This window comes from Pezoporus occidentalis, unplaced genomic scaffold, assembly GCF_034315485.1.
Source record: "Pezoporus occidentalis ecotype Australia unplaced genomic scaffold, CSIRO_AGI_Poc_V1 ctg72, whole genome shotgun sequence".
In the NCBI taxonomy this organism is placed as follows: Eukaryota; Metazoa; Chordata; class Aves; order Psittaciformes; family Psittacidae; genus Pezoporus; species Pezoporus occidentalis.
In genome coordinates, this window is record NW_026916072.1 from 3,575,547 (window position 1) to 3,597,763 (window position 22,217).

The 22,217-nt window shown below is 65.2% G+C and overlaps 4 protein-coding genes across 11 annotated transcripts; 3 read left to right on the forward strand and 1 right to left on the reverse strand.

Annotated features, from left to right (window-relative positions):
* The first annotated feature begins 220 nt into the window (after nucleotides 1–220).
* On the forward strand, nucleotides 221–2,300 carry HDDC3 (HD domain containing 3). The gene is made up of 5 exons (XM_062642736.1): nucleotides 221–517; nucleotides 591–1,011; nucleotides 1,477–1,532; nucleotides 1,608–1,848; nucleotides 2,097–2,300. The coding sequence occupies exons 2-5, from the start codon at nucleotides 900–902 to the stop codon at nucleotides 2,282–2,284; spliced, it is 597 nt and encodes a 198-aa protein (XP_062498720.1). The 5' UTR covers nucleotides 221–517; nucleotides 591–899; the 3' UTR covers nucleotides 2,285–2,300.
* On the forward strand, nucleotides 2,298–9,036 carry VPS33B (VPS33B late endosome and lysosome associated). 6 transcript variants are annotated; one of them, XM_062642697.1, is made up of 23 exons: nucleotides 2,304–2,488; nucleotides 2,585–2,665; nucleotides 2,749–2,807; nucleotides 2,905–3,022; nucleotides 3,176–3,243; nucleotides 3,465–3,510; nucleotides 3,822–3,916; nucleotides 4,229–4,361; nucleotides 4,696–4,792; nucleotides 4,935–5,012; nucleotides 5,271–5,344; nucleotides 5,672–5,758; nucleotides 5,836–5,926; nucleotides 6,108–6,182; nucleotides 6,831–6,895; nucleotides 7,004–7,058; nucleotides 7,136–7,182; nucleotides 7,385–7,517; nucleotides 7,697–7,770; nucleotides 8,269–8,370; nucleotides 8,447–8,522; nucleotides 8,590–8,706; nucleotides 8,836–9,036. In XM_062642697.1, the coding sequence occupies exons 1-23, from the start codon at nucleotides 2,393–2,395 to the stop codon at nucleotides 8,913–8,915; spliced, it is 1,947 nt and encodes a 648-aa protein (XP_062498681.1). In that variant the 5' UTR covers nucleotides 2,304–2,392; the 3' UTR covers nucleotides 8,916–9,036. The 6 variants fall into 6 exon arrangements, with proteins under 6 accessions (XP_062498682.1, XP_062498681.1, XP_062498680.1 ...); XM_062642696.1 differs by having other exon boundaries at nucleotides 2,305–2,488; nucleotides 2,746–2,807; XM_062642700.1 differs by having other exon boundaries at nucleotides 2,308–2,488; nucleotides 2,973–3,022; nucleotides 4,257–4,361.
* PRC1 (protein regulator of cytokinesis 1) lies at nucleotides 9,026–15,038 on the forward strand. Of its 2 annotated transcripts, none has more exons than XM_062642691.1 (14): nucleotides 9,026–9,261; nucleotides 9,493–9,625; nucleotides 9,821–9,943; nucleotides 10,287–10,520; nucleotides 10,600–10,770; nucleotides 10,930–11,079; nucleotides 11,331–11,478; nucleotides 11,601–11,737; nucleotides 11,998–12,093; nucleotides 12,242–12,388; nucleotides 12,788–12,898; nucleotides 13,162–13,272; nucleotides 13,663–13,771; nucleotides 14,785–15,038. In XM_062642691.1, exons 1-14 carry the CDS (start codon nucleotides 9,026–9,028, stop codon nucleotides 14,811–14,813), a joined length of 1,935 nt encoding a protein of 644 aa, XP_062498675.1. In that variant the 3' UTR covers nucleotides 14,814–15,038. The 2 variants fall into 2 exon arrangements, with proteins under 2 accessions (XP_062498675.1, XP_062498674.1); XM_062642690.1 differs by having other exon boundaries at nucleotides 13,663–13,848; nucleotides 14,785–15,037.
* A 769-nt stretch (nucleotides 15,039–15,807) lies between these two features.
* RCCD1 (RCC1 domain containing 1) lies at nucleotides 15,808–22,215 on the reverse strand. Of its 2 annotated transcripts, XM_062642710.1 has the most exons (8): nucleotides 21,805–22,215; nucleotides 21,018–21,354; nucleotides 18,715–18,741; nucleotides 17,397–17,518; nucleotides 17,196–17,300; nucleotides 16,976–17,128; nucleotides 16,873–16,902; nucleotides 15,808–16,166 (listed from the first exon to the last, which is right to left on the reverse strand). In XM_062642710.1, the coding sequence occupies exons 1-8, from the start codon at nucleotides 22,190–22,192 to the stop codon at nucleotides 15,859–15,861; spliced, it is 1,470 nt and encodes a 489-aa protein (XP_062498694.1). In that variant the 5' UTR covers nucleotides 22,193–22,215; the 3' UTR covers nucleotides 15,808–15,858. The 2 variants fall into 2 exon arrangements, with proteins under 2 accessions (XP_062498694.1, XP_062498695.1); XM_062642711.1 differs by lacking the exon at nucleotides 18,715–18,741.
* Nucleotides 22,216–22,217: the final 2 nt, after the last annotated feature.

Consider the following 22,217-nt stretch of genomic DNA (forward strand, 5'->3'; position numbering starts at 1 on the left):
GCGCTCGGCTTCCGCGCCGCGGGGTTACCGCGGCTGCCGGACGGGGATGGCTGCCTCCCCTCCTCGGCTGGAGCCTGGGCCCCGGGTCGGGTCCCGCCGCACGGCCCGGGCAGCACCGACACCCCCTTGGCTTGCACCATGCGCGCACCCCTCAGGGGCTGCCCGGTGCCCGTGATCCCCGGCGCGGCCGTTCCGGGCATCCCGCCGGCCCCCGCTCCGCCCCCGGCGCAGCCCCGCCCGGTTCCCGTGCCATGGCGGCGCTCGTGCGGCGCGGGTTGAGAGCGGCCGCGCTGCTCATCGGGACCCCGCGGCGGGCGGCGGCGGCGTGGCGGGGGGCACCGGAGCCGCCGGACCCCGCGATGGAGGAGGCCGAGAGCTGCGGGGAGGCGGCACCGGGGCTGCGGGGCCGGGGCTCTCACGTCTCTCCTCTCAGGCCGCGGCGGCGGCGGCGGGAGCTGGGCAAGGAGCGCGGAGCCCCCGAGCGCACGCTGACCTGGTCGGCCATGGAGCAGATGCGGTGAGCGGAGGGGCCGGGCCCGGTGACCTTTCCCCGGTGACCGCCGCCCCGCTGACCGTGCTCGTGCCCGCAGGTTCCTGCGGCGGGAGCTGCCCGAGGAGTGGCCGCTGGAGCGTCTGGCCCGGGGCTTCGGTGTCAGCCCCGACGTGGTGCGGCGGGTGCTGCGGAGCCGGGCCTGCCCCCCGCCGCACCGCCGCCTGCGGCAGGACCGGAAGGCGCTGAACGCCGCACCCAGATCGGCACCGGGCCCGGAAACCGGCCGCGAGGTGCGCGCTCCCGACGGCTCGCTGCTGTACCGGGTGCCCTGGGGCGGGCCGGGGCCCGGCGAGCTGTGAGCGGCCGCGGGGGCACCGCCTCCCCCCGCGCCCGCTCCGCCTTGGCCATGGACTCCGACGCGGCGCGGCTGCTGGACGCGGCGGAATTCGCGGCCCAGAAGCACCGGGAGCAGCGGCGGAAGGACCCCGAGGGCACCCCTTTCATCAACCACCCCATCGGTGCGGAGGCCGCCCGGCACCCCCCTGCACGGGGCTCTCCCTCCGGCCCGACTCGGGCCCAGCAAAGCACCGGGGCCCGCTCCCGGCCGGGGCAGATCCCAAGTGGCCGAGCACGGGGTGGTTTTGGGGGTCTGCCCACGCTCTGCCACTGCCTTGTGCCCTTGCTCCCCGGTTCTCCCTTGTCCCTGTGACCCGTCCCTCCGGCCTCCACATCCCCGCCCCCCCGCGTTTTCCCCACAGCCCCCCTTGTCCTCACGGCCCCCTCTTCCATCCCTGCTTTGCCCCTACAGCTCCCCACTTGTTCCTACCGGTTCCTCCCCCCGTCCCTGGTTTCTCCCTCTGAGCCCCGGCCCCGCAGCCCCCCGCCTGCCCAGCCCAGGACTTTCCTGCTCACCCGCAGCCCACCCCCCTAACCCTAACCCGTTCGCTGCCCCACACTCCCCATCACCCTGCTCTGTCCCGCAGCCGTCGCTCGGATCCTGGCCTGCGAGGCCGGTGTGACCGACATCGAGCTGCTGCAGGTGATGCCCGGTTTCCCCTCCCGCGTTCCCCGCCGCGGGGTCGGCTCCATCCCGACCCGCCCGCCCCCCCCGCAGGCCGCTCTGCTCCACGACACGGTGGAGGACACGGACACCACGTTCGCGGAGCTGGAGGCGCGGTTCGGCGGCGCCGTGACGGGCCTGGTGCGGGAGGTGACGGACGACAAGGAGCTGCCGCGGGCCGAGCGCAAGCGGCTGCAGGTGGAGCGGGCCCCGGGCCGCAGCCCCCGCGCCAAGCTGCTGCAGCTGGCCGACAAGCTGCACAACCTGCGGGACATCGCCCGCTGCCCGCCGGCAGGTACGGGAGCACCGGGCCCGCTGCGGCGGGGGCTGCTCCGCTCCCTGCCAAGGGCCGGGCGGGTTCCCGGTGCAACCGGGCGGCTCCGAGCCCAGCGGGTGTGGGGGGGGGGGGGGGGGGGGTTTGAGAGAGATGGTGCCGGGGGAAGCGGGGGGGCCCGGGCCGGGCGGCGCTCAGCGCCCGGTGCCCCCGGTGCAGGCTCCGGCTCCCGGCGGGGCTCGTGACGCGGCTCGCGCGTGCCCCCGCAGGGTGGTCACCGGAGCGCGTGCAGGAGTACTTCCGGTGGGCGGCGCAGGTGGTGTCCGGCCTGCGAGGGACGAGCCCCGCGCTGGAGGCGGCGCTGGAGCGGCTCTGGGCGGAGCGCGCGGCGGGGGCGGGACCGGGACCGGAACCGGGACCGGGGGCCGAGGGCGGTGCGGGGAGCGACAGCCAATAAACGTGCACAGAGCCGATGTCCCGCCTCCTGCGTTGCCATGGCACAGCGCACTTCCGGAGCGGGGGTTCCGGCGGGGCCGCGGCCGCGGGTTGCCGTTCCGGTCCCGTCATGGCCTCCGCTGGCCGCCGAGACGCGCCCGAGGCGCCCGACTTCGGCATCCTGAAGCGGCTGGCGCGGGACCAGCTCATTTACCTGTTGGAGCAGGTCCGGGCCCGGGGGGGCGGCGGGGTCGGTGCGGTACCGGCGGGGGGCTCGGCGCTGGGAGCAGCCGGTGTGAGCCGCCTGCCCGCCTGCCCGCAGCTCCCCGGGAAGAAGGACCTGTTCATCGAGGCCGACCTGATGAGCCCCCTGGACCGCATCGCCAACGTCTCCATCCTCAAGGTACCGCGGGGCCCGGCGGGCAGATGCCCGTTGCCCGCGCTGCCCCCGGTGCCCGCTCACAGCCCGGCCTCTCCCTGCAGCAGCACGAGGTGGACAAGCTGTACAAGGTGGAGAGCCGGCCTGCCGCCGGCGCCAGCGACCAGTGAGTCCCTCACCGTGGCAGTGGGGCACAGGGGCTGGCAGGGCAGGAGGGGGGGCAGGCGCCTCATCGTGCTCTGGATCTGTCCCTGCTGGACCAGGTGGTCCCCGGGCAGAGCTGCTGAGGGTCCAGGGCACAAGGGGCCTCTCACTGCCTCTGCCATGGCAGGTTCTGCTTCCTCGTCCGGCCGCGGATCAGAACGATGCGGTACATCGCTGGTGAGTGCAGCGCCCAGGACACTTGTCCTGCGCCTGGGGTTTTAGTTCCTGCCCCAGGCACTTGGGGTGCTAAGGCCCTCACTGGGCAGGAGGAGCTGTGCCAGGGCAGGGGCCGAGCGGCCTTCACAGCCTCTGCGCGTTTCTCACCTGCAGATATTGTCAATGCCGACAAGATGTCAGGGAGGAGCAGGAAGTACAAAATCATCTTCAGCCCCCAAAAGGTCAGTGTGACCGTGCTCAGCTGCCCGTGACCCCATCACTCTGTCTGCCCGGCCTTTATGCCTTCCCCCCCTTCTATACACACCGAACGTCCTTCATTTGTAACCCAGAAACGTTCAATTAAACCAAGCAGCACGATACTTCCATCACCAGGATCCCTCCACCACCAGGGCTCTGCATGCTTGGAGCACGGCTGGGCCCTGAGGGTCTCGTTCTCTTCCAGTTTTATGCTTGTGAGATGGTGCTGGAGGAAGAAGGAGTCTTTGGTGGTGAGCGACGCTGCGGTGGCTGCCCCTTCCCCTCCCCACGGTAGCTCTGACCTGCAGAATTCCCGTTGAATCCCAGTGCGGGATCCCTGTGCTGGAATGGGAGCGTGGGCAGGAGCTGTGGTTCCCTCTGGCCTGGCTGCCTGCAGGCATGTGCCCACCGTGGCATCGGCACCAATGGGAGAAGAGAGGGTCCTGCCATAAATCTGGCAAAGCTCCTTCTCTGCTTCCCAGAACTCTGACAGGGCTCTCACTCGGGGCTGTCACCCAGGGCTGTGATGGATAACCATCGCCTTCCCCTGTCCCAAACCCAGATGTCACCTGTGACGAGTGGTCCTTCTACCTGCTCCCCCTGGACGAGGACATCATCAGCATGGAGCTACCCGAGTTCTTCCGTGACTACTTCTTGGTCAGTGCGGTGATGCTGCCAGGACGCAGCTCCCCCCTTGCTGTCTGTTGGGCTGGGGATGGGCAGCTCTGTTCAGAAAGCTGATGAGTGACATCCCGCTCGGTCCCGGGGTGGCTTTTGCTAGAGGTGGCTGCTCCGATGGGCTGTGATGCCCCTGCACACATGCCCTGTGCTGGCTCCTTGTCTGCTCCCTCTGAGCAGCTTTGGGGCATCCCAGCACATTTCTCCTGGAAGCCCAAGCCCGGGGCATGCTCTGTCCCCAGCCCTCTCCCAGCCGAGTCCCCCGATGCTTCTCTGGTTCCTCCCCACCAGCCTGCCCAGAGCTCTCGTGGTCCTGCAGGAGGGAGATCACCGCTGGATCAACTCCATCGCTCGAGCCCTGCAGTTGCTGAACTCCCTGTACGGCCCTTTCGGCAGGGTCTATGGGATCGGCAGATGTGCCAAGGTACAGCCACGCGTCAGGAAGCCTCCGGGCCCTTTAAGGGCACAGCTTAAACCCCATCAGCTGTGTGGCCTCCTCCCAGGCTGTGCTGGGACCTGCCCCGTTGGGAGGGGAACCCAGCTGTCCTTTGTGCCCTGGCCAGCACCGAGGTTGGGCAGGGGGAGCCTCAGCAGCATCTGCTGCTCTTTGGGGTGCTGCAGAGCCCCCTGTGCCTGCTGCAGCTGGGGGCCCTGTGGGATGCCACGTCCTGGGTGGCCCACGTGAGGGCCTGGGGCTGGGGCAGGCTGATGGGAGCCTGCGCCTGCTCCTGGGTGCTGCCACGCTCTGCCCCTTGCAGATGAGCTACGAGCTGTGGTGGGACCTGGAGGGGGAGAGCGAGGGCGATGGCCAGGGCAGGAAGCCTGAGATTGGCAACGTCTTCCTCATGGACAGAGGTGGGCTGGAGCACGGCAGGCAGCAGGCCATGGGAAGCAGCATGGGCTGGCAACGTGCCCGGAGGGGCAGGAGAAGCTGTGGGGTGGATGTGGGGTGCAGGAGGTGCTGTGGGGTGCAGCTGGGCACTGGCTCTCATTGCAGACACTGACTACGTGACGGCGCTATGCTCCCAGGTGGTGTATGAGGGGCTGGTGGACGACACATTCCGCATCAAGTGTGGTAGGTGGCCGGGAGGGCGATGGGGCTCTGCAGCCACGTAGGTAGTGGAGTCCCCGGGGTTCATGCTGGTACCACACACCTGACACCAAGTTGCGGCCAAGGCTGTTCCCTGCAGGCAGATCTGGTGCTGCTGGAGGCTGTCCATAGCCTGACCAAGCTGCGGGCAGGCAGCTGCTCTCTGCTGCATGCTGCAACAGGGCCAGCATGCATGGCCATGTCTGTTGCTGGCGCAAAGCAGCTCTTCATCCTCCTCTGCAGGGAGCGTGGATTTTGGACCAGACGTCACCTCTTCTGACAAGAGCATTAAGGTGCTGCTCAATGCCCAGGACAAGGTGAGCATTTGGCCTTTATGTGCCTCAAGGGAAGCAGGTTCCCCCTGCTCAGCCTGACCTGGGAGCAGCTGGGTGCTGCTGGGCCTTGGAGCCCAGCATGGGATGGCTCAGGGTAAAGAGGCCAGAGAAGCATGCTCTGCAGGTCCCGCTGGGCTCCTGTCGCCAGCAGAGTCCCTGCGGGCCGGGCAGTCGGTGCTGCGGACATTGGCCGTCCCGGTGGGGACTCCACGTTGTCTCGCTGCTGCACCCACTGGCTCTGGGCACGGGCGGCTGTGGGTGCCTGGAGCACAGGACACGTGCCCAGCACTCGCTGTGTGTTCTCTGCAGGTCTTCAGCCAGATTCGCAACGAGCACTTCTCCAGCGTGTTCGGGTTCCTGAGCCAGAAGTCCCGTAACCTGCAGGCACAGTACGATGTGAGCATCACCCGGGTGTGGGCACCCGCAGGGTCCCTCCGCACCGCGTCACCACCACCGCGCTCTGCCTCCCGCAGCGGCGCCGCGGCATGGACATCAAGCAGATGAAGAACTTCGTGTCCCAGGAGCTGAAGGGACTGAAGCAAGAGCATCGCCTGCTGAGCCTGCGTAGGAGCTGGGGCTGGGCACTGGGGAGAGTGGGGGCCCGAAGGGCTCTGTGAGTCCCCAGAAGGGCAGAGGATCTGCGCTGTGGGCAGGGGAGTGGAGGCCATTGGTGCAGGCGTCTGTAGTGGGGGGACGAGCTCTGTGCAGAGCCTGTTACTCCAAATACCCATCTCTGGCTCTGCAGATATTGGTGCCTGTGAGTCCATCATGAAGAAGAAAACCAAGCAGGACTTCCAGGAGATGATCAAGGCTGAACACTGTGAGTGCTGTTCTCTGTTCCATATCTGTTGCTACGCTCATCCCAGTCCTTGCTCCACAGCTTCTGCTCTGACCCATGACCTCACTTGTCTCGGTCCTGGGCAGCCTCACACCTGTGTGGTCAAAGACATGGAATCCCAGACTGGTTCAGGTTGGAAGGGACCTTAAAGCTCCTGCAGCTCCAACCCCTGCTACAGGCAGGGACCCCTTCCACTGGAGCAGCTTGCTCCAAGCCCCTGTGTCCAACCTGGCCTTGAACACTGCCAGGGATGGGGCAGCCACAGCTTCTCTGGGCACCCTGTGCCAGCGCCTCAGCACCCTCACAGGGAAGAGCTTCTGCCTAAGAGCTCAGCTCAGTCTCCCCTATGGCAGGTTAAAGCCATTCCCCTTGGCCTGTCCCTACATCCCTTGTCCAAAGCCCCTCTCCAGGTTTCTTGTAGCCCCTTTAGCACTTCCAGATCATTTTATTGGGGTGGGTCTTCAGATCCTAAATAGGGTCAAAGCCACATCCTCAAAGGGCTGGTGAATGGTGGGCTAGGGGCACAGCATCATGAGCCTGCCCTGTTCCCTGAGGCTCGGGGAGGGAGGCTGAGCTCACAGTGCAGTCCTGGGCATGGGTGAAGTGATGGTGCCTCTGGCCCCGCTGCAGCTCTCCTGGAGGGCTTTGACATCCGTGAGAGCACCAGCTTCATAGAGGAACACATTGACCGGCAGGTAAGACCGGGTGGGAGGGGGGACAGGCTGCCCTGGCCTCTCCATCCTGCTGCAGGGACACTGGGGAGCTGGCAGCAGCCTGCCACCGCCTGCTCTGCTCCCACATAGGTGTCCCCCATCGAGAGCCTGCGCCTCATGTGCCTCCTGTCCATCACGGAGAACGGTGAGGCACCCGCCTGCACGGGGCAGGCACTGCAGCACCGCAGCCGTGGCACAGAGCTCACCCTGCTGCTTCCACAGGTCTCATCCCCAAAGACTATCGCTCCCTCAAAACCCAGTACCTGCAGGTGAGCAGTAGCTGGTGGCTCAGTGTACAACAGGCTTGTGTGGGACGGGGCTTCTCCTCCCTACTGCTGCTCAGGCACCTCTGCAGGACAGCCCCTGGCTCTGCCTGCCCCTGCCCTTTGCTGGGCTGCTCTAAGCAGCCTGTCCTCCCGCGGAGGTGGCACCGGTGCTGATCCGGTTCTGATCTGGCTGCCCCTTCCTCAGAGCTACGGCCCTGAGCACTTGCTGACCTTCCACAACCTGAAGCGCATCGGGCTGCTGACAGAGCAGGTGGCTGGGGAGACTCTGACTGCAGTGGAGAGCCGGGTCAGCAAGCTGGTGACCGACCGGGCAGCCGGTGAGAGCGGCTGCAGCCACATGGCAGTCATGGGTGCTGCGACACAGAGCGTGACCCCGGTGCTGGCTCTGCCCACGGGGGCAGCAGGGCTGCCTGCACCACTGTCTGCCCTGCTGCCAGTGGCTCTGTGTGTCTCTGCCCACAGGTTCTGAGCTGTTTCTCTTTGCCTTGTTTTCCAGGGAAGATCACGGATGCGTTTAATTCTTTGGCCAGGAAGAGCAACTTTCGAGCCATAAGCAAGAAGCTGGGGTTGGTACGTGCTCATGCGGCTCCTGCGCTGCCCACGTGCCCACTGGTGCCAGAGGAGCTCTGGTCTGTCTGTGCCTGTGACTGTGGGCTCAGCACCCACAGAGCCATGCAGCGCATGGGGCCGGAGCTGCAGCCACCCCAGGCAGGGGGGGTTCTCCCCTGGACAGGGGCTCACTGCAGTTTCCTGGTCTGTCCTGACTGGGCCCCGCTGGTGCAGTGGAGGGCTGGGCACTGCCAACACTACAGCCCTGCTCCAGCACGTTCAGCTGCCTGGCTCGGGGGTGGCAGCTCTGTAGCCTCTGTCCTGGGATGGCGGTGAGGTGACATTCCATCCCTGCCCTCAACACCCAGGCCCTCCGTTTGCTGGTGCTGGGGCAGTGGGGCAGGAGGTGGGGGCAAGGCTCACTCAAAGCCTCTGTCCCTCCCTGCCTGCACCTCGAGGGGGCCGGTGGAACCCCAAGCGGGCTTGGTCCTGTGCCCCAAGCACCGCACGTCTCTGCAGATCCCCCGGCTGGACGGCGAGTACGACCTCAAGCTGCCGCGGGACATGGCGTACGTCTTCAGCGGCGCCTACGTGCCCCTGAGCTGCAAGATCATTGAGCAGGTGAGCGCCACACGTGTGTCCCGAGCCCGGCCTGCGCCCGGGGGTCTCCTGCTGCTCACCCCTGCCCCTGCTGCAGGTGCTGGAGCGCCGGGGCTGGCAGGGCCTGGAGGAGGTGGTGCGGCTGCTCAACGGGCACGAGTTCTCCGTGTCAGGTAGCGCCGGCGCGGGGCGGGGGGGGGAGGCCGGGGCTGCGGGTCCCACAGGCTGTGCCCCGTGCAGACAGCGCGGCCGAGGACAGCGCGGCGGCGGAGGCGCAGCGCGTGGTGCTCGCCGTGTTCCTGGGGGGCTGCACCTTCTCCGAGATGGCGGCGCTGCGCTTCCTCGGCAAGGAGCGAGGTAGGGGCCGCCGGGGTGGGGCGGGGGCTCCCTGCTGCAGCTGGGCAGCGCTGGAGCCCCCGGGGACGGACGGGGGTCGGTCCGTGGCTCCCGGGCCCTCGCCGGGGCTCAGCGCGGCCTCTCCCGCAGGGTGCAAGTTCATCTTCCTGACCACGGCCATCACCAGCAGCGCCCGCGTCATGGAGGCCATGACCGAGGCTCGGGCCTGAGGCCGATAACGGCGGCTCCCGGCGCGGCACCGGGAGCGGGGGGGGCCCCGGTTTGGGCGGGGCCCGCCCTCCTACGGTCACGTGGTTGCCGTCAAACACGGAGCGCCGTTATGTGTGACCTGAGGGCGCTGGTCCCGCTTCTGATTGGCTTAAACGGGCCGAAGGGATTTGGCTGCCATTGGCTGGTGGCCGGCTTGGGGTGGGGCCGACCGCGAATGCGGCGGTTGTGGGCGGGGCCCGCGGTGACGCTGGCGCTGGCGGCAGCCAATCAGCGCGTCCGGAAGGCAAGTTTGTATCAGCGGAGCGAACGGTGCGCGCAGAGCGGGGCGGCAGCCATGAGGAAGAGGTGCGGGGCGGGCACCGGGACCGGCACCGGGACCGGGACCGGCACCGGGACCATCGGGGGGGGGACTGGGACCGCGGGGGGTTGGCGGCGGGGGCGTGGCCCGAGACCGGCCCCGGCCAGTGGCGGCGGCGGCGGTGGTGGTCGGGGCGGTGGGCGGAGGGAGGGGGTGCCGAGGGGGCTGTGTCGTCGCGGCCCCGGCGGTCGCTCATGTCGCTGTGCCGGTGCCCGCAGTGAGGTGGTGGAGGCCGAGGCCGTCTCGTACTTGAACCGAGCCATAGCGGAGCTGCGGAATATCTGGGACGAGATCGGCATCTCCGAGGAGCAGCGCCTGGAGCGCATCTGCACCGTCAATGTGCACATCAAGGTGAGGGCTGGAGCCCAACCGGGAGCGAGCACACGGGGACATGGCCAAGGCTGTGTCCTGGCCGCGCGCTGCCGGGGCTCCCCCGGGGCCGTCCCTCGGCTCGGCCCCAGCCGTGGGCCCGCTCTACAGCCCCGGTTCCCTGCCCCTTCCCTTCTCCATCCCCGTGGCCCGCCTCTAACCGCGGCCGTGCTGCAGAACTTGCTGGACATGATGGTGGCGGAGGAGGAGGGCCTGAAGAAGCGTCTCTTGAAGAGCATCGCCCTCTGCCGGAATGAGCTTGACACTCTCTGCAAGGAGCTCCAGCTGGACCCCGTTGAGGTGAGGTGCTGCCTCCCTCTCCCGGTATCCTGCTGGCGATAGTTGGTTGCTGTCTGGCCTCTGCCTGGCGTCCTAGGGAGGCCGGAGTCATTCAGAACCCTTTTTCCTGATGCTTGCTAGGGCTGGAGCCTCTGTGGCTCCTCGAAGGGAGATGGATGTGAGGAGGGCAGGGGCCTTGCAGCATCTCATTTTGTGTGTTGCTGCTGTGTTTGTGCCTTCCAGGGGAGCCCCTTACTCAGCACAAGGGCTTGTGTCTTCATTTAAGGAGTCTTAAGTTTTGTTTAAGAACTTTAAGGAGAGCTGCAAGTCAGCTCTGCAAGAGCTGATGTCTGTGCTCTTGCAGGCAGAGGAAGAAAGTACCATCCTGCAGATGGAGAAGAATCTGCGTGCCCGCGTGGAAGTGATGTTAAAGCAGAAAAGGGACAGAAAGCAGGAGCTCAAAACCCTGCAAGAACAGGATCAAGACCTCTGCAGCATCCTCTGCACAGCCCCATTCAGCATCGACAGCAATGCTGTGCCCAGCCTGGAGGACCTGGATTGCTACAGGCGCCACGTGGCCTCCCTGACCACCGAGAAGGTAATGGGGATGGGGCGAGGGCCTTGCCAGGGGGCACACAAGGGGCTCACTGGTTCCTGACGCTGTTCCTCATCTCCAGGAGAAACGGCGAGAGGAGTTTGTCAGCAGGAAGCGCCAAATCATCCTCCTCATGGAGGAGCTGGACCACACTCCAGACACGAGCTTTGAGCGGGAGGTGGTGTGTGAGGATGAGGATGCTTTCTGTCTGTCTGAGGACAACATCGCTGCCCTCCAGCACCTGCTGCAGCAGGTACTTGGCTCGCTGAGGCAGTGCCGCTCACAGGGCACAGGCTGTCAATGGGCATCACTCAGTGATCAGCCTGAGGGCCAGGGGAGCTTTCTGAGGCCAGTGAGCCAGCATCGACTCGTGTACATGGGGCCACGCTGACCTGGAGCTGTCCCCTTGCAGCTGGAAGCCCAACGGTCCCTGAACGAAGCCGTGTGTGCAGAGCTGCGCTCCAGGATCCTCGTGCTCTGGGAGCGGTTGCAGATCCCTGAGGAGGAGAGAGTGGCCTCGGCAGTGCACATGGCTGGGTCCAGGGCCAAAACCATAAAAGCTGTAAGGATCATCCTGTACCTCGCTGTGGGAGGGTGGGGGGCAGCAGCTCTGTGTCTCACACTCCTGAGTGGAGGTTTTTCCCACAGTTGGGTGCAAGGCAAATAGGACAAGTCCCGCCCTTGTTGCGGGAGCTGGGATTTGCTGTTGGCAACTGCCTTGGCTTAGAAAGTGGTTTATGCAGAAGATAAATTCTGTTCTGTTCCTTTTTTTATGCTGCCTTCTCTAAGGCTGTGCTCTGCTCTTGTTGGCAGCTGCAGCTGGAAGCGGACCAGCTGGAGGAGATGAAGCTGCAGAACATGAAGTCTGTGGTTCAGGCGATCCGGGCAGAGCTCGCTGTCTACTGGGACAAATGCTTCTACAATCAGGAGCAGAGGGAACGCTTCAGCGCTTATTACGACGGTGGGTGCTGGCTCTCCCTGCTTGCTGACTCCCCTGTGGACTGTGTGCTGCCCCGAGGGCTGCACTCTGCTCGCAGCTGGGATCCCGGCTGCCTCCTGAACATGCTGTTGTATCCTCTGCAGAAGACTATACAGAGACCCTGCTCGAGCTCCATGATGCTGAGGTGCAGAAGATGAAGAACTACTATGAAGCACACAAAGATCTGTTTGGAGCTGTCCAGAAATGGGAGGAGAACTGGAAGCTGTTCCTGGAGCTGGAGGTATTGTCCGGGCAGGAGTGTGCTCTGCCAGGCTCGGGGCTAGGTCAGCACCAGTGCACACGTCTGCTTCTGTGTGCAAAGTGCTGTTGGGAATAACCAAGGAGGCACTGAGAACCCCGGTGGGTTGGTGAGGGGAGGGGATGGGGCACTGTTGGAGCATTGTGGTTGGTGCTAGGGACTCTGCAGCAGGGATTGTTCCTCTGGGGCTGGTGTCCTAAGGGTGTGTGTTGGGCTCTCTCCTGACCTCTCGCCTGTACCAGAGGAAAGCATCTGATCCCAGTCGCTTTGCCAACCGTGGGGGAAACCTGCTGAAAGAAGAGAAGCAGCGAGCAAAGCTGCAGAAGACACTTTCCAAGGTAGGTTCAGCCCTGGAGAAGAAGCTGTCGCTAGACCTGCATAGCGCTGAGACAAGCGCAGCACACGGGGCCAGCAGTGTGTCCCTGGGCACAGGGATCTCCCCGTTCTGGGGGCAGTCTCCCTACACTGCCCTTGTGTCCTCATCAGCTGCAGGAGGAGCTGCAGAGCAGGGTCCAGGCCTGGGAGCAGGAGCAGGAGGAGCCCTTCCTGATGAGGGGGCAGCAGTTCATGGAGTACATGATGGAGCAGCAGCAGCTGTACCACCTGGAGAAAGAGAAGGAGAAACAGGAGCGGGTGAGTGCGGGGCTGCACGTGAGCCTCTGCTGCACTGCATGCCAGCAGCTCATTGATGGTGCATTGCACACCAATGGTTCAGCAAGTGTCTTGGTGGCCCTGCCATGCCTGGCTGGGAGCTGCCCCAGCTGCTGCTCTCTCTTCTCACTCTCTGCCTGGAAGCAGCTTTGTGTGCAGCCACCTTTCCGTGACAGCAGGACTGGTGTCCATTGCTGTCAGTGTCTGTGTGTGTTGAGCCCCTTTGTTGGTCCCAGCTGTGCCAGAGCAGCCCCTTGGCTCTGGGTACCTGTAAACCTGTTGACACAGCTGCTGCATGGCTGTGCCATGGGCTGACTGGTCCAGGCTGGCAGAAGCTGCGCTGCTGCTCGGCTGGGCTCTCAGCGCTGGTGTCTCACACAGCAACTGAAGAAGAGCCGGCAGATGGAGGCAGAGATGATGTACGGCAGCACCCCACAGACACCCATCAAGCGGCGGGTGCTGGGCCCCCACACCCCCAGCAAAATGCGGAAGGTAAAGCTGTGTGTGCAGCAGCGTGGCTACGCTGGGCCTCGCGGGGTCACCGCAGCCCTGCCTGGACTGGGGCTGCCCTTGGTCCTGGGCAGAGATGTGGTGGGGTTTGGGAAGCTGGGGGCAGGCCCCGGCCGTGGGCACCTCTGTTCCCCTGGGGCCAAGGGGCCTGTTGTGCTCTGGAGGCTCTGCACAGCCGGCGCTTGCACCCAGGCTTCCCCAGCATGGTGCAGCTGTGTGTGACACGGGCTCTGCTCTCCCTGCAGCTCAATGGCAATTCCACCTCCAGCATGACACCCAACAGCACCGTGCGCTCGGTTTTCGGGGCAGCCATCCACCGCTCGCCAAAGTCTAAGCTGCCGCCCTCCGGAGGGAAGGTAAGGAGCTGCCCGGGAGGAGAGGGGTGAGCTCTGCTGTCTCCTTGGGCTTCACTGCTCCTCTGCCGCGCTCCTGCAACAGCCCCTCTGTGTCTGTGTGCTGCTGGGCCGGGCTGCTGCCACCCTGGCAGGGCGTTCCTGGGGTGTGAGGGAGGAGGAGGAGGGTGGCGACAGCACCCAGGAGCTCTTCCTCCAGCCCCCATTTCTGCTGTTGCTCAGTGCTGAGCCTGCCACCTGGGGGGGGACCCTCAACACGCACGAGTGCTGCTGCATGTCCCCGGGCTCAGCCCAGTGCCCTGCAGGGCTCCTGCAGCGTGGAGCTGCTGCGGTGCAGCCAGCGCCCGCTGCTCCCTCACTCCTGTGGCCCCTCTCGTGTGGGTTCTCCCGCAGGTCGGCTCTGCTCGGACCCCCGGCCGTGCCGCCGCCAGGCCGCCCCGTCCCGGGCACAGGGAGCGGAACAAGGAGAACGTGTCACAGCTGAACGGAACCGCCCTGAGCGGTGGGTGCACCCCCAGAGCCCCCACCCAGCGTAACCAGAGCATTAATTCTGTTCCCAGCACCTATTCTGACTTTGCGGTAATTCACCTCTTCTCCCCCCGACTCCCTTCACTGGGCAGCACAAGGGGGGGTGCTCCCCCCTCCCAGAGCACCCCACGGGGCAGCAGCTCTTTGGCTCCCCAGCGAGAACTCAAAATTGAGGTTTGGTGGCCAAGGCCAAGCCCTGCCCATGTCCCGGGAAGGCCCTGAGCAGGCACTGGGGAGCAGCCACAGCCACACGAGAGGTGCAGCCCAGGCCCCCTGGAACAGCCCTGCCACTGGGGCTGTCTCGAGCCGAGTCCTTCCCCTGTCCCTATGGTCACGGTCCCCCAGTGCAGGGTGCTCTGGGGCTGCTGGTGCTCCCTGTCCTCCCCGGGGGTGCAGCAGCAGTGCTCTGCCGCTGTCCTAGCCCAGGCAGCAGGAGAGAGGGGAGGGGAGCCCTCCTGGTCCCCCCAAGCAAGGGAAGCTTTTTCCTGCTGCCTGCATGGACTCATCTGTCACACGCTTGCATTGGGACTCTGCTCGCTGTCCCCTGCAGAGGGACCCTGGCATCTCTCTTGCCTTTCCCTTGGTCCCTGCAGTGTGCTGAGAGCTGCCTCAGCTGTGGGGAGGGTGCTTCCTGCTCCTGGATGGGGCTCTGCTATTTCTGGCCGGCTGGAGGTCTCTTACCCCACCCTTCAGCATGGGCTGAGCCCAAGCTTTAGCTCTGACCCCAAATGGCCACGAGCCTGGTGGCAGCTAAGCTGGGGTATGCTGAGATACTCGCCCTGCTGCCAGGCTGATCCAGGCTCAGGTGCAGGGCATGGGGCTGGTTGGGTTTGTGATGGAGGCAGGTTCCTGCCAGCTCTGCCTGTGCTCCGGCCACCGGGCAGGACTGTCCCTGTCCTCCTGCTTTGCTGAGGCACAAGTGGTGCTGCTGGGCTCTGACAGCTCTGACCTGGGACCTGACCTGCCTCCCGCTTCTTGTTTCCACAGCGCGAACTTTCAAAGGCCTCCAGATCTGAGAGCGGCTCCCACGTCCTCAACTCCACCACCACCACTGCCTTCTGCTGATGCCTGGCCTGCCACTCCTCCCGGGTGCAGTGAGTCTGCTCGGGCAGAGCCCAGCTCCCCGTGCCCACAGCATCCTGTGCCGCGGGGCTGTGTCCTGGGGGTCCTGAGGGGGCACTTTTAAAAACTTGCTTTTATTTGGGGAAACGCTTGCAAACGTTCGTCATTAAAGGCTTAGTAAGGGGTCACGTTGAGGGGGGTGGCTGGGGTGAGCAGGTGCGTGGGCTCTGCCCTGCTGAGCATGCTCTGGGACAGACGGGCCCTCGGTGCCGTTCCTCCTGGGCTTTTCCCGTGTGTCACTGCTGTAGCTATTGTCCATCAGCAGAGCCTTCCTCGACATCCCAGCAGGCTCGTGGGAGTGCCCCCAGGCGCTGCGCTCACCCCTGCTGCAGGCTGGGCCTCACCTCTCCCCGGGGGGATTCTGGGGGCAGAAGCAGTGGTGGGGGTCCAGGGGGAGCGGTAGGGCCCTTTACGGACCTGGCCTTCCCCTGGAGCTCCGGTAGCCCCAGGACCTGTATCCTGCTGGTGCCTGAGCACTGCTGGAGCAGAGGGGAGCTGCGGTGGGACAGGGACGGGGCTTTGGTCCCTGAGGCAGGAGGGGGAGCTTGGCCAACCCCAGGGTGAGCTCTGCGCTGCCTCCCCTGGGCTGGGGACAGCACGGACCTGGGCCCAGCACAGCCGTGGGGCCTGGTTGCACCCTTGCTAAGGAAGCTCTGTGCAGATGTGTCTGTCCCTGATCATGACTAATTTGCACCTTGTTATCACTACAGTCCCCCACTCACTGTTATTTATTCTCCAGGTTCGGTCTCCTTGCTCTGTAACTGTATATACTGTTCATTGGAATAATAAATGTGTGTGTGTATGTGTGTGTGTGGCTGGGGGGGAGCGGTGGGCTCAGGGTTAAGCTGGGGGCATCCTTTGGACACAGCACAAACACCACCACAGCCATTCTATAAAAGCAGATGTAATAAATACCTCCAGCCCAGCCTGGGCTTGGCTTCAGCCCTCGTGCACCTGCAGCCCTGCTTCAGGCTCCAAGTTCAGCTCCTGGGGGACTGAGTCCGTGCAGGTCCGGTCCTGGGAGGCTGATGGCAGAGTGGGGCCAGGGCTGGTTCCAGCAGCAGTGGGCTCCTCACCGCAGGCAGCCGGGGTGCTGGGGGGGGGCGGGGGCTCCCGCACGCAGACATAGGTGGTCCAGGGCCCGCACACCACTGCCTCCGCCCGCAGCCCCTCGGTCACCAGGTGCTCGACGCGCCGGGGCCGGTCGGAGCTGGCATCGTCCCCGTGTCCCAGCTGCCCGTATTTACCTGCAGACAGCACAGCGGGGCCATGTGTGGCCCTGGGGCCTCTGCCCCTGAGGGTGCTTGGGGGAGGGAATGTGAGAGCATCCGGTACAAGTGGCTCTGGGAGGGAGCACAAGTGCTCTGCTCTGAAACCTCGTGGCAATGAAATCCCAGACTGGTTGGAAGGGACCTCAAAGCTCCTCCAGCTCCAACCCCTGCCACGGGCAGGGACCCCTTCCACTGGAGCAGCTTGCTCCAAGCCCCTGTGTCCAACCTGGCCTTGAGCACTGCCAGGGATGGGGCAGCCACAGCTTCTCTGGGCACCCTGTGCCAGCGCCTCAGCACCCTCACAGGGAAGAGCTTCTGCCTAAGAGCTCAGCTCAGTCTCCCCTCTGGCAGGTTAAAGCCATTCCCCTTGGCCTGTCCCTACATCCCTTGTCCCAAGCCCCTCTCCAGGTTTCCTGCAGCCCCTTCAGGCACTGGAGCTGCTCTCAGGTCTCCCCTTCAGGAGCCTTCTCTTCTCCAGGCTGACCCAGCCCAGCTCTCTCAGCCTGGCTCCAGAGCAGAGCTGCTCCAGCCCTCGCAGCAGCTCTGTGGCCTCCTCTGGCCTTGCTCCAACAGCTCCACGTCCTCCTTATGCCCATTTAAGAACCAAGAGCAGTCAACGGTAGGGAAGCACAAAACAAAAGCTGGTCCGGGGGGGCTTTACAGTCCCAGAGGCATCGCTTACCCCAGCCCCAGGTGTAGAGCTCGCCGCCTCCTGCAGCCAGGACAGTGACCGTCACCCGGTGCCCGCAGCACGGGACCCGCAGCCCCCCTGCCCCGGCACTCACGTGTGACAGCGGCCGTGTGCCGGGACCCGCAGCTGACCTCGCTGACCTCGGCCTCCTGCGGCAGGTCCAGCAGCGCCGGCAGTGCCTGGATGGAGATGAACGTGGCGGGCTCGGCCGCCGGCTGCTCCTGGCACGGGCTCAGCGCCGCAGCCCCTGCAAGTGCCGACCTTCAGCTGGCGCCGCAGCCCGCAGCCAGCAGCACCCTCGGCAGCACCCTCACCTGCTCCCGCGTCCTCGCCCTGTGCCCGCTCCTCAGCCAGCGCCTTGCAGGGCAGAGCCAACTGCCCCGACTCGTTCCAGCCCCACATGTAGAGGTCTCCTGCCTCTGCGGGGAGGGGGGAGCACGTCAGGCTCAGCCCTGAGCCCCCCTCTGCTGCTCAGGGGCTCCCACAGCGGGGCCCTGCAGGCCGCAGCCCCTCACCGCTGACGCTGGCCGAATGCCACCCGCCCGCTGCCACGGCCCCCATGGGCACCCCGGCCAGCGCCTCCACCAGCCGCGGCTGCGCCTCCGACTCCAGCGTCCCGTGCCCGAGCTGCCCGTGCCTGCGGGAGCACACGGACACAGACAGGACCCACCCCCCCCACAGCCCTCAGCTCCCGGCCCCACCGTGAGCCCACGGTCCTGACCCCTGCTGCCGCCGGCCCCAGTCCCCTGGGGCCCCCATCGTGGCCATATCCCAGTGGGGCTGGTGGGGGCTCACGGCCCCTGCTTGCAGCACCGTGCCTGAGACAGGTCTGCGCTGCTGTACCGCTGCTGCGGCCAACGGCACTGCTCTGAACTGGTAAATGCGCTCACGAGGAGGTCTCTCCATCACTGAGCTCATCCGGGCTGTGCTGAGCCAGTGACCGGCAGCGCGGTGGCCCCATAGCGCAAGCCGCACGCCGGGACTGGGATGGGACAATGTGCCTGCAGCTCCTGGCACCGGGCAGGCCGGTGCTGCCCAGCACAAGGATCAGCATCCTGAGAGCCCAGTTACAGACTGGGCTGGTGGTGAGCAAGGGGGACAGAACACACCAGGGGCTTCAGTTGTCAGAGCTGCTCCCAGAGCAGAAAGAGTTGGATGCGGCTGTGAAAGTAAAATAAACAGCTGAGCCCCAAGCAGCACACGAATGTGGCCCTGGGGAGCGTCAGTGGCAGGACAGGATGCCAAAACCCTGCTGATGCCATGATGCTGGAAAGGCTTCTCCCTTTGCTTCATGGGAATGGCAAAGATGCACCGGGCTGGACCTCCTGGCATGGCTGAGACCCACAGCCAGCAGCCAGGGAAGGGCTGGCAGCAGAGGGGAAGGGGTTCCAGGTGCTCCCTGCCTGAAAAGGGAAAGGGACTATGAAGGCTTGAGCAAGGCCAGCCAACGGCTGTTACTGAGGAGCTGTTACCCAGAGGGGCTGTTACTGAGGGGCTGTTACTGAGGAGCTGTTACCCAGAGGGGCTGTTACTGAGGGGCTGTTACTGAGGGGCTGTTACCCAGAGGGGCTGTTACCCAGAGGGGCTGTTACTGAGGAGCTGTTACCCAGAGGGGCTGTTACTGAGGGGCTGTTACTGAGGGGCTGTTACCCAGAGGGGCTGTTACTGAGGGGCTGTTACTGAGGGGCTGTTACCCAGAGGAGCTGTTAACCCAGAGGGGCTGTTACTGAGGGGCTGTTACACGGCATCGGGACATGTGAGAGGATTCTCAGCCTTGCCAAATAAGCAAAGCTTAACCACGGCATTCAGCTTTTCAAAACAATCCTAGAACACCCGCTCGCAAGTGTGGAATCCTTTCCTCTGAAGGGAAAGCAGGAAGGAGACAACGCAGTGTCCACAACTGCAACAGCCGCTGCTTTAAACCGAGCATGATGCTTGCCATGAGGAGCTGCAGGCCAAGCCCCAGTCACCAAAAACCAGGGAATGGGGAGCAAACACTCCCGAGCCAGTGGGGAACACCACGGGAGGGTGACGGGCAGCTCTGCTGCCTGCGACCGCCTGCTGGGGGTTAGGGGGGATGTGTGGGTTCTGTGTATTCCACAAGTAGCAAAGAAAGCATGTTCCACCCTGTGAACGTGAACAGCTAACAGATCCTGTCACCCACTGTGACACGGCCTTCCTGCCCACAGCACGGGCAGGAACCAGCACCGTGCTGGCAAATGCAGACCCACAGCTCGGCCTCGGAGCAACGGCAGCAGCAGGAATCGCTGGATAGAGGGGCAGGATGGGCTGGAGCCATGCCCTCCTCTGCTGGGAAAACAGTGGGCATGGGGCCACATGTGCAGACACAGCCCCCAAACTGTTCACCGCATCCAAGTGCAACTGGGGGCAAGTGGAACGGGTTGGACGCTTTTCCCAAGGGGTTTACTCCCCTCCTGTGGGGCTGTAGCAGAGGGACCCTGCACTGAAGTGTTGACAAACAGCACCAACCTCCATTGCAGAAACAAACAGTTGGGGTTTTTGTGGAGCAGGAAGAGAGGGATCATAGAACCACACAACCCCAGCCTGCTTTGGGTTGAAGGGACCTCAAAGCTCCTCCAGCTCCAACCCCTGCCACGGGCAGGGACCCCTTCCACTGGAGCAGCTTGCTCCAAGCCCCTGTGTCCAACCTGGCCTTGAGCACTGCCAGGGATGGGGCAGCCACAGCTTCTCTGGGCACCCTGTGCCAGCGCCTCAGCACCCTCACGGGGAAGAGCTTCTGCCTAAGAGCTCAGCTCAGTCTCCCCTCGGGCAGGTTAAAGCCATTCCCCTTGGCCTGTCCCTACAGGCCCTTGTCCCAGGCCCCTCTTCAGGTTTCTTGTAGCCCCTTTAGGAGCTGAGCCCTGCGCTGTGAAGGATGAGGTGAGGCACAGATGCAGTTCCTGGCCATCCTTTGCCCCTGGGAAGGAGATGTTTGTGCTGAGCTGATGGACCAACAACCTCAGCTGGGCACCCAGTGAAGGTGAAGCAACCCCACAGCACCCAGAGAACCTGAGACTGGAATAGAGACAGGCCCAGGGAATGCACTATAGAATAAAAACCTGGGGGCTGCAAGTGAGCTGCAAACTGCACATCACTGTGTGACAGGCTGATGGGGCAGACCCCAAACCTCCAGCTGTGTTACACTCGGTACCACATCCCATAAGGAGAACACCTGCCACCACCCTGCATGTACAGTGCCGGGCAGTGCAGGAGCAGCGCTGCAAGACCAGGCAGAAGGGTTATGTGCCTGGCAGCAAAACCAGGACAAACAACGAACAGCAAGCACCTGGGAGAACACACCAGTCCCTCCACCATGCTACTGGCCTGAAGACATGGTGTGAGAGAGCCAAAATGGTGGGGGAGAAAAGGAGGGACAGGCTTGAGCCCCAGTACTGGGACACAGCTGCACCCCCATCTTCATCCCTGAGGCACCCACGCCCCATCCCTAGCACCGAGGACAGACCTGCAAACTCACCCTCAGTGCAGGAGGGAGGGAAGTGCTGTAACTCAACAGTAGTTGTATGTAACTGAAATGACTTCAGAGTTATTAATCGCAGCTCAGTAATTATGTGTAGCACCAGGGACAGCAATAGGACCACAAAGCCACGAGTGGTGTTCGCTCCTCAGTTACGCTACTGGTCGTGTCAGCACTTTACTGGATTATTTTAGCCCCTTGATGAGTCCACACTACAGAAACCTGAACCCGTTTGCCTTGTGCCTACAGCTACTGGCGGCTCAGACCCTGAGGTCAGTGACCCCAACACCAACATCCTCTCACCTACACCCCCACAGTCCTTCCTGTAAGCCCCCCATCATCCCTGTTGCACCTCCCCATCATGGGGTGATGCACTCAGCATCCATCCCCACATGCATCCCTGCCCCAGCTTCCCCCCAGCCCCTATGTCCTTAACCTCAGACCCATGTACCACATACCTTTTGCCTGTGCTGCCTCCCTTCTCCTGCACCCCCATATCCCCCCTGCACTCTCGTATTCCACCTGCCCCTCCGCATCCCTCCCTGCATCCCCATAGCCCCCGCACCCCTTCCCGCACCCCCGCATCCCTCGCACGGCTCCCACAGGGTGGAAGCCGCCCCCCGCACCCTCCCGCGCTCACCTGCCGCCGCCCCACGCGTGGAGCTCCCCGCTGGCACCCAGCACCAGGACGTGCTCGCTGCCGAGCGCCAGGCGCCGGGCGCGCAGCCCCGCGGGCAGGGCGCGGTAGAACGGCGGCCGCGGCGTCGCGAAGCCCCCGGGCAGCAGCGGCAGCGGGTGCCAGGGGGGGCCCCGCGGCAGGGCCCGGCTCCAGGAGGGCGCCCGGAGCCCCGCACCCCGCCGCCAGGCCCGCGCCGCCGTCGCGCCCCGCAGCACCAGGTGGGTCTCGGAGGGCAGCGCCTCGCACCAGCCCCGCAGCCGCCGCCGCCGCCCCGCGCTCCGCACCTCCAGCCCCGCGCCTGCGGGACCGGGACGTCAGGGGGAACCGGGGCCGGGGAACGGGCTCAGCCCGGGGGAGTGGGAGCAGAACCTCGGGGGACCGGAGCGGGGGGGGCGGGGAGGGGGGACCGGAGCGGGGGGCATCCCGGGGTATCAGCGGTACTGGGGAGAAGGGAACACCCCATAGGGCAGAAGGCATCCCGGGGCTCGGGGGGGTAGAGCAGCATCCTCGGGGTACCGGGGCTGGGAGTGAGGACATGGCCATCCCGGACGGACTGGCGCCGCAGGGGGACGGGGGATCCGTCCCGTGCATCCGGCACCGCGGAGGCAACGGGGAACGGGAAAGCCCGGGGAACCGGAGCCATGGGAGGTGGAGGGTCCCTCCCGGGGGCCCGGGATCAGGACAGACCGAGGGGACCGGCACGGGGAGGAAGCGGGCGGGCCGGGGGCAGCACCGGGCGGGCGCTCACCGGTCTCCACGACCACGTAGCTCCAGGCGGGCCACACGCGGCGGATCCCCCCCGGGCCCGGCTCCAGCCGCCGCGGGCCAAGGCCCGGGCTCGGCTCCCCCGCAGCCTCCTCCGTGCTGAAACCGAAGACGAGCCACGAGCAGCGCGGAGCCGCCATTGCGGGAGCCGGGGAGGAGGCGGAGGTACCGGGGGGCGGTACCGGGAGGCGGCACCGGGGCGGCGCGGCGGCGGAGGGAGGGACAGAGGCCGGGCCGTGGTCCAAGAGCAGCTTTAGTGCGGTGTCACCGGGCGGACCTGCCGCCGTGCCGGGCTCAGCCGCGCGGGGGCCCGCGCCTGGCCGGTCCTCCCGGTTAAGGCAGACGGTGGCAAAGGCGGCGGTGATCCCCATCGTCCTCCCCTCGCCCCGGGGCACC